Here is a 10,000-nt window from a genome sequence, read left to right as displayed (position 1 = left end):
TCTGTGAAGAGTGGAGAACGCCGGTAGCTGTTTGGAGTCCAACACGAACATCCAGACCACAGGCAGAAATGGACACTTCACACCTAACCCATTTGCTCCACCTGCAAGGAAAGAGAAAACAATGTTTTAAAAACCCACATATGGTTGAACACAATATAGAAAATTATTTCACTTCCTAGAAAAAAACACTTAATGTGCAAAAGCAAACCACCGATACTATACCACACAAGTTGCCAAACCAGTATTCAGTACGTCCAATCTCCCTCTCTCGGCAAGCACTCCAGCGGACCTTAAAAGAAAACTTAAAATAGCATCGTTAACATCACTCAACTAACCCTGTCACCTTAAATTCTTACTACTTGTAAAACAAGCCAACATTTTTCTGCAGGTATAATAAACTTCACTGGGACCATATGTAGTGATGCAGCCCTGGCCATGCTTTATATTACTAAGAGAGAAGAAACCATTAAACAAAAACAAACCTTTAATAGAAATCTAAGTTTAAACAGAAACTATACAATTCACTCAACTGTTACAAAATTAAAACATACTTACCCCCACAGCTTGGACGCCCAGAAAGTTTCACTCTTCCTCGTACCAAAGAAATTACAACACAATACTTTCCGACGCGCATGCCAATAGTTTAGGAATTAGTAATATTAGTAATTAGTTGTTAGTCACAGAAGGACACAAGATAAACACTCATAACATAGCAATATGAATTCACATCAAAATAACAGTCAGCCTCCCACGCATTAAATTCTGCAACCCTAAAGGGAACTGGGGACATTATAAAACAATCAACACATCATATATACATAACCTTTTCCTTATGTTCAAAACCTGGAGAAGAACACTTTAAGCAAGATATTAAGACATGGAAAAACATCTCAATTTAGTACGGTCAGTTTTTGCTCGTGAGGCGTCCCTCAGAGCAAAAACTCTTAAAATGGCTTACAAGGCGTCAACGTCGCATTCTCTCGCAAAATGACCAGGCTGATGACAGTTCCAACATAACCACTCATCTAATGTGGTCACATCAGCCGGACCACCATTATCTGGAGCATAGAATTCCAATTGAGCCATTAGCAGTCTATCACCCGTGGCTTTCGACTTTTTCAGTTGAAGAATTTCTTCTTCTCGTATTATCGTGTCCGCGTGCAGACAGTATTTCTTCACATCATTCAATCTGGCACTTTGCCATGCAATGCAATGTCTCACAAAGACTGCTCGCACCTCAGGGAGGAGCCCATCCACCAGAGTCTGAATGAACTGTCTTTCCCATGACGAATCTACTGCAATGTCAACAGGCTGTGCATTACCGCTGTGTGAATTAAAAACAGGCAATTTCCTAGCGAAATAATCATCAAATGTTTCATTTGGCTTCTGCACACATGAGTAGACCGTTGTCATGTTAATTACTGGTTTAAATGTATCCTCAAATGCAGTAGCTAGGGCAGCTAACTGTATCTGATAAGGAGACGCTCCATCAGCTGACCAGGTCGCGTTCGAATTCCACGTCCCAGGTTTTACTTCCCCCCAAAGGAGACCTAATTTAGTAATACACACGTGCTCTAGTTCTGCAGAAGTCGGACTACATTGGGCTGTCATTTTCTTAAAAGCAGTGGCAAATGTTACACCATTGCTCCTTGGGTCTGGCAGTGAGCTTACTATTGCCTGAAGTTCTGCTATTTTCCAAGGCCTATAAACCCTCTGGATACCCCCCTGGCCATCCGGGCATTCCAACATTGGAAGAAGCATGTTATGGCTTCTTCCTAGCAGGCCACTCACGGATTTAGATGGGAATCTAGAACTCTCTTGAATTTGGCCCATTATATTACTATATGATGGGGGCGCCAACAGCTGAGACTCAGCGGCAGCACCGGGTGTCGGCAGCTTCTCTGGAAATGCTGGAGTAGGCACCAGGAGTGGGCCTCCCAGCTGTGAGCCCTGACTGTGAGGGGGGGTTACTGTCACTAGACAATCAACTTTGTGCATCTTTGTCCCCACCCCCCTTCGAGAGTTGGCCGTCTCCTCCCATAGCTTTAACCCATCGAGCTGTTTATTCCATTTAGCATTTAATTTAGCACAAGCAGACCCTTTGCTTTTATCAATCTTTTCTCCAAACTCTTTTGCCATCTTTTTCCTCAAAGATCGGAGCACAGGCTGTTTAAAGCTTCCATGTTCAGGAAAACCATAATTTTTATGCCATTTTGGCAGAAATGCAACCCCTTTAACTCCAAATTTGTCATGCACAATCCTTGCAGGACCCTGATATTCCTTCTTATATGCAAGTATTGCCCCCATGTTTAATTTAAAGCTCTCAATATGCAATTTAATATTATTACTACTATTATTATTATTGTACGCACTCAACCTAGGCGATATTATTTATATAATGTCTTATTTAATTAATGCTGTTCAATTTACTATGGTAAGTATTAAAACTCAAAGTATTAAAACTCAAATAATTCTGCCAAAATAACTGTATATATAAATCAAATCTCTATTACAGACAACAAAAGGGACTTTCTCCTTGCAGGTTTCGTTCATAAATGGGAGGCAATTGAAAAATTCCCCCTCTAACAAACATAAACCAAGCCTCAAGAAAAATTAAAAGAACACTGTGTTGCTGAAAAGAACTTCCAAAATATCACAAAGTATAAAGACAAATGTACTTTGACTCACAAACAAACAAACAACAACTCATTCACTCAGCGCTTTTCTTGCTTTGTTAGCAAAAGGACCTTAGGCAAGGATAAACCTCCCTTTCTATAGTAGCTACTGAAGGCAAGACTTACGTCCCCCTTAGACCATTCAACTTGCATAGATGCAGCAAAATTAATGAATAATTCCCTGATCTACTTACTTGATTAGCAGCAGGTAAAAGAATAAAAACGAACAGACAGCATCACCACAAACAAAAACACCAGGAGACTTAACAACGTCGGCTTACATTAAGAAGCGTATTTCGTCTGACTACAAAAAGGCAAAACGCTGAATCAACCTACCTAATGAAAATGCTTACACTACAACAGTCAGAACTTCTCCACAACCTAAACCTCTCTATCAATATGAAGCGATATACTATATCCTTCAGTCTGAATGTCTATTTAACACTAAACAGTACAAACAAAGACATCACCAACACACTCCAAAACCACTGAACCACAGTCTGCCTTATACCAGCTACCCAAACAGATTTCACCAGAACTTACCGCTTGTGCTTGACTGAACAGTAAAAGATTGTCCTTACCCCCCACTGTACAGTCAAACACCGCGCCGCAGCAAAATCCAAGCCCAATAGCAACGGCGGGACTTCCAAATGTCTATGCAGAATCTGAATGGGAACTCAGTCAAACAGAATAGACAAAATAAGGCACAGACAAATTCACAGTTTTAGAAGAATTGGTGATATATTTCTGATATCAAAAAGGAGACTCAAACTTACAATTCGGCAGGACAAGAAATGTATGGAACAGCCATCAGTATGAACTCAAGGAACACACTGAAAGGTTACATGTCTTATACAAGTGACTTCAAACAGTTCTCACAGCACCTCCTGGCCCACATGGACACCAATCACAGACTTGTTAATTTGTCACCTTAGCATGTGAAGTGAAACAAAAGAATGCAAATGTCTCTGTTAGGAGACAGGGTGTCTAGCAGGCAACCATTCCTAAAGCAGGGTGGAGCCAAGGAGTCTACAACAGATATAGCAAATACTAAAGAATGAGAGGAGTGTATTCCACTCAGACATAATTACATTAAACCATAATTATTTTCAAATGTTTACTTAATTTTCCAAATTACTTTGACAAGACTCTCAGACCCCAAGACTTAGAATATTGTGTTATCGTTGGATAAGATTGTGTCCATAATCCCATCCATTCTGTATTGATGTTGGTACCAATAGGAGAGATAACAGGTATAAGTTGATAAAAATAACAATTATTTAATTAAGTAATACAGATAATAATGTAACTCTTGAGAGTGTAGAATGAAACCAAATGGACCCGTGAGGGTCCATTTGGTTTCATTCTACACTCTCAAGAGTTATAGATCTATAAGGGTCCATTTGGTTTCATTCTACACTCTCAAGAGTTATAGATCTATAAGGGTCCATTTGGTTTCATTTTACACTCTCAAGAGTTAAAGATCTATAAGGGTCCATTTGGTTACATTTTACACTCTCAAGAGTTAAAGATCTATAAGGGTCCATTTGGTTTCATTTTACACTCTCAAGAGTTAAAGATCTATAAGGGTCCATTTGGTTTCATTCTACACTCTCAAGAGTTAAAGATCTATAAGGGTCCATTTGGTTTCATTTTACACTCTCAAGAGTTAAAGATCTATAAGGGTCCATTTGGTTTCATTTTACACTCTCAAGAGTTAAAGATCTATAAGGGTCCATTTGGTTACATTTTACACTCTCAGGAGTTAAAGATCTATAAGGGTCCATTTGGTTACATTTTACACTCTCAAGAGTTAAAGATCTATAAGGGTCCATTTGGTTACATTTTACACTCAAGAGTTAAAGATCTATAAGGGTCCATTTGGTTTCATTTTACACTCTCAAGAGTTAAAGATCTATAAGGGTCCATTTGGTTTCATTTTACACTCTCTAGAGTTAAAGATCTATAAGGGTCCATTTGGTTACATTTAACACTCTCAAGAGTTAAAGATCTATAAGGGTCCATTTGGTTACATTTTACACTCTCAAGAGTTAAAGATCTATAAGGGTCCATTTGGTTACATTTTACACTCTCAGGAGTTAAAGATCTATAAGGGTCCATTTGGTTACATTTTACACTCTCAAGAGTTAAAGATCTATAAGGGTCCATTTGGTTACATTTTACACTCTCAAGAGTTAAAGATCTATAAGGGTCCATTTGGTTTCATTTTACTCTCTCAGGAGTTAAAGATCTATAAGGGTCCATTTGGTTTCATTTTACACTCTCAAGAGTGAAAGATCTATAAGGGTCCATTTGGTTACCAACTCTCCATCATTTAGCTGGGTACCACCTGGAACCCCCTCAAGGACCCCTGGTGGTCCCCGGACCACTGGTTGAGAACCACTGCTGTAGTTTGATCAAGTAGGGAGTTGGTTTCTGCCCGACAGCAAGGATATTCATAGTGTAACCATTAGAGCAGTGGGCTTTTTCATGCCAAGGACCCCCAAATGAGTATGCATTTGACCACGGACCCCCACAAGAAAATATTTGGTCCCAGCCAGGGACCCCCATACGTTGATTTGTGTTGTTAAAATGCTTCAAAATATTCAAAACATTTTTCAATTTTTTTTTCAAGATTCTTTTGAATATATCAGATATACAAGCTCATGCTCAAGCTTGTACACCGAAAATAGCTGACCTGCAAGCTCACAACACCTCGCGCCGCAAGGCGCTATGCGCTTTTAGATCGGCTGTCTTCGGTCAATGTTCCCCTCAGAATAGGGATGCTATAGGGTTGAAGTGGTTATTGTGAGAAAAAAAAAGTGCCTATCACACAAAGATTTACCATGATTAGTGACAAATAAAACCTGTGGAACTCCATATTAGGACGTAAATATGACATCATTATGACATCATTATGACGACACGAGACACTCAGGCGGAGATATAAACTCCACTGAGCTCACGTTTCCTGTTATTATTTTATTATTATCGCAAATATACATATCAATCACATGCTGTAAGTATGGACCATGTAGCCAACAGTCAGGATGTTTATGTCGCCATAAATATTACAAAAAGAAAAGTATTCACTTTTAAAGTTTGACAAAGTCAACATAATGTGCTGACCGTCACGTTCACACACAGACCAACATCCACTGATTCCTGGAATTAATTTATAATAATATATATAAGCGGCTTAAAAATGGCTTAAAGTTACATTCCTATTCAGATGAAAGAATGAAATCTGCAGGTTGGGTTTAGATATTTAGAAGTTAGGTTTAGAATCCAACCTGAATCTGCTTGACGATAGCAGAGGAGATCTTACCTTCATTGAAGACTTAACTCTAGATTAGATAACACACCAATGAATGAATGTCCTGCGATGATGGATGAGCAGGTGTTGACGGGACTCGACCCAAACGCGGACGCTGGCTCCAGGCAGCGGGCCGCGGCTTATTTTGAGCGGCTTACGGAGTCCCAGGACGCTTGGGAAGCGTGCGCGGAGGCCCTGGCCAAAGGGCTTTACGACGATGCAGACGACCGCATCCAGTTCTTTTGCTTCCAGGTTCTGGAACATCGGATCAAATACAAACACGCCGGTCTGAGTGGCGTCCAGCGGCAGCTCCTCAGAGACACGCTGATGGAATGGCTCCGGCGCCAGACGATGACCGACGTCCAGCCGGAGAAGACGCCCTGCGTCCGCAACAAGGCGGCCCAGACGTTCGCCCTGACCTTTGTCGCGGAGTACCCGGCGCTCTGGCCCACGTTCTTCTTCGACGTCCTGTCCCTGGTGGGCCTCCACCCCCGCGGCGTGGACGTCTACCTGAGAACGCTCGCGGCCGTCGGCGGCGAGGTGGCCGACCTTGACCGCGACGGCCTCCGCTCGCCCGAGGAGACGCGCAGGAACGCGGCGATCAGAGACGCCATGCGGGAGCGCTGCGTCCCCAGCCTGGTGGAGTCCTGGTTCCAGATCCTGCAGACGTACTGGCGGTCCCACCCGGAGCTCGCCCGCCGGTGTCTGGAGGTGGTGGGCGCCTTTGTCTCCTGGATAGACCTCGACCTGGTCGCCAATGAGCGCTTCGTCGGCCTGCTGCTGAGTCACATGTCCGCGGAGGAGCTGAGAGGGGAGGCGTGCGACTGTCTGTCCCAGGTGGTCCACAGGGGCATGGACCCCGTGTCCAAGACCCAGCTGGTGGAGTCTCTGTGCCGGCTCCTGCAGTCTGCCGGCTTCTTCAGCGTTGAAGAACAGCAGGATGTGATCTTCCTGGCCAAGTTCTCCAGACTGGTGAGGGGCATGGGCCAGTCTCTGGCGCTGAGCTGGACCAAGCTGGTGAAGTCCGGCGGTGTGACGGCGGGGGTCGAGACCCTGCAGGCGATGGAGGCCAAGGTCCCCCTGCTGCTGCAGCTGCTGGCGCACAAAGACCGCCACATCTCGGCCAACGTGGTGGGCTTCTGCTACGACTATCTGCACGTCCTCAAGCAGCTTCCTCAGCTGACGGAGCAGCAGAACGCAAACATACAGGCGGTCACGCTGGTCGTCATGAAGAAACTCGCTTACGACGACGAGTACGACTTTGAAGATGAAGGAGAGGACGAGGACCTTGTGGAGTACAGGAAGCAGCTGAAGATGCTGTTCGATCACCTGGCGCATCTCTCCCCCGAGATGCTCCTGGAAGCCGTGCGACGCGTCTTCGCCGCCGCCATGCAGAACTGGCGGACGGCTCCGTTCACGGAGGTCGAAGTGGCCGTCAGACTGCTGTACATGCTGGTAGAGGGCCTGCCCGCTGCGTCCCTCCACGCCCACTTCTCCAGGGACAACGCGGCTAAGGCCAGCGGCGGCCTGCAGGACATGATGAGGACGCTGGTGTCCTGCGGCGTGAGCGGCCATCGCCACACCTCGGTGTCTCTGGAGTTCTTCGAAACGGTCGTACGCTACGACAGGTTCTTCCTGGCGGAGCCGCAGCACATTCCCAACGTTCTGATGGCGTTTCTGGACCAACGGGGACTGAGGCACGGCAGCGCTAAAGTCCGAAGCCGGGCGGCGTACCTCCTCTCCAGGTTCGTCCACGCCTTGCACAAGCACATGGCCGCCTTCATCGAGGACATCCTGTCCAGGATGCGAGACCTGCTGGAGCTCACGCCTCCCGAGAACCACGGCCGCCCGGCGCCGCTGCTGACCGGCGACGACCAGCTGTTCATCTTCGAGACGGCCGGCGTGCTGATCGCGACCGGCGAGAGCCCCGTGGAGAGGAGACAGGCCCTCATGAGGAGCCTGCTGTCCCCGCTGATGGACGCCTTCCGCCTCCTGTTGGCCGAACTCCCTCGGGAGGTGGAGCCTGAGAGGCAGGCCGCCCTGGCCGCCTGTCTGAGCCGCGCCGTGGGCTTCGCCGGACGCACCAGCAAGGCCTTCGGCGACCGGGGGGCGACGGCGAAGCAGCGCGGCTGCGCCGAGGTGTACCGCGACTGCCTGCGCACCTTCCTGCCCGCCCTGACCTGCCCCGTCCAGCGGGGGGTGCTGAGGAGCGCCGTGCGCTCCTTCCTCCACCGCATGGTGGTCTGCCTGGAGGAGGAGGTGCTGCCCTTCATCCCCGCCGCCTCGGAGCACCTGCTGACCGACTGCGAGGCCGGAGACCTGCAGGAGTTTGTCGCGCTGGTCGCTCAGATCGCGGCCAAGTTCAAAGGCCGGGTCTCTCCCTTCCTGCGGCAGGTGTTCACGCCTCTGGTCCTGGCCGTCTTCCAGGCGCTGGCCCGGCCCGCCCAGGACAACGACCGCACGGCCGCCCTGGAGAAGCAGACGCTCAGGCGGAGCTACTTCTCCTTCATCCAGACCGTCGTCGGTGAGGGCGGCTGCGGCGCGAACGAGATCCTGGCCGAGCAGGGCGCCGAGAACGTGGAGCGGGTGCTCTGCACCCTGGTGCAGGGGGCGGTGGACTACCCCGACGACCCCGTGGCTCAGAGGACCTGCTTCACCGTCCTCTCCAGGCTGGTGGAGCTGTGGGGAGGGCGGGAGGACGCCGGAGGGGGAGGAATGGCCGGCTTTCCCGACTTCATCTACAAGCACGTGGTTCCCGCGTGTTTCGCCGCTCCGCTCAAGCCCGCCTTCGACCTGGCGGACGCTCAGACGGCGGCGGTGCTGGCGGAGTGCGCTCTCACGCTGAAGGCCGTCCAGGTGAAGCGAGGGCCGGAGTTCACCCGCTTCCTGCAGCAGGAGTTCCTGCCGTCTCTGCGGATGGAGCCGGAGGCGGCGCAGGAGCTGTGTCACGTGCTCCAGCAGCCGGACCTCAGGGTCCTAAAGAGCTACGTTAAGGCCTTCTTTCAGAGCGCCAGGTCCTCAGGGTCCTAAAGAGAGCTACGTTAAGGCCTTCTTTCAGAGAGCCAGGTCCTCAGGGTCCTAAAGAGAGCTACGTTAAGGCCTTCTTTCAGAGAGCCAGGAGGACCTCAGGGTCCTAAAGAGAGCTACGTTAAGGCCTTCTTTTAGAGAGCCAGGAGGACCTCAGGGTCCTAAAGAGAGCTACGTTAAGGCCTTCTTTCAGAGCGCCAGGTCCTCAGGGTCCTAAAGAGAGCTACGTTAAGGCCTTCTTTCAGAGAGCCAGGTCCTCAGGGTCCTAAAGAGAGCTACGTTAAGGCCTACTTTCAGAGAGCCAGGAGGACCTCAGGGTCCTAAAGAGAGCTACGTTAAGGCCTTCTTTCAGAGAGCCAGGAGGACCTCAGGGTCCTAAAGAGCTATGTTAAGGCCTTCTTTCAGAGAGCCAGGAGGACCTCAGGGTCCTAAAGAGAGCTACGTTAAGGTCTTCTTTCAGAGAGCCAGGACCTCAGGGTCCTAAAGAGAGCTACGTTAAGGCCTTCTTTTAGAGAGCCAGGAGGACCTCAGGGTCCTAAAGAGAGCTACGTTAAGGCCTTCTTTCAGAGAGCCAGGAGGACCTCAGGGTCCTAAAGAGAGCTACGTTAAGGCCTTCTTTCAGAGAGCCAGGTCCTCAGGGTCCTAAAGAGAGCTACGTTAAGGCCTTCTTTCAGAGAGCCAGGAGGACCTCAGGGTCCTAAAGAGAGCTACGTTAAGGCCTTCTTTCAGAGAGCCAGGAGGACCTCAGGGTCCTAAAGAGAGCTATGTTAAGGCCTTCTTTTAGAGAGCCAGGAGGACCTCAGGGTCCTAAAGAGAGCTACGTTAAGGCCTTCTTTCAGAGAGCCAGGAGGACCTCAGGGTCCTAAAGAGAGCTACGTTAAGGCCTTCTTTCAGAGAGCCAGGAGGACCTCAGGGTCCTAAAGAGAGCTACGTTAAGGCCTTCTTTCAGAGAGCCAGGACCTCAGGGTCCTAAAGAGAGCTA

The 10,000-nt window shown here is 48.3% G+C and overlaps 3 protein-coding genes across 3 annotated transcripts in view; 2 read left to right on the top strand and 1 right to left on the bottom strand.

Annotated features, from left to right (window-relative positions):
- LOC308076077 (uncharacterized protein) overlaps window positions 1–10,000 on the bottom strand; it is a 382,945-nt gene that overhangs the window by 161,311 nt on the left and 211,634 nt on the right. The window lies entirely within an intron of this gene.
- Window positions 1–10,000, top strand: part of LOC308075118 (voltage-dependent T-type calcium channel subunit alpha-1H-like) — a gene marked incomplete at its 3' end in the record, with an annotated part of 187,170 nt that overhangs the window by 122,778 nt on the left and 54,392 nt on the right.
- On the top strand, window positions 6,064–9,021 carry LOC308104077 (exportin-T-like; the record flags this gene model as incomplete). Its single annotated transcript, XM_080454357.1, has 1 exon — window positions 6,064–9,021. The coding sequence occupies one exon, from the start codon at window positions 6,064–6,066 to the stop codon at window positions 9,019–9,021; it is 2,958 nt and encodes a 985-aa protein (XP_080310483.1).

The sequence above is a fragment of the Gymnoscopelus braueri genome, assembly GCF_963280865.1.
Source record: "Gymnoscopelus braueri genome assembly, chromosome: 2".
In the NCBI taxonomy this organism is placed as follows: domain Eukaryota; kingdom Metazoa; phylum Chordata; class Actinopteri; order Myctophiformes; family Myctophidae; genus Gymnoscopelus; species Gymnoscopelus braueri.
Note: the sequence above shows the minus strand (reverse complement) of the source record. Positions and strands in the feature narration are given on the sequence as shown.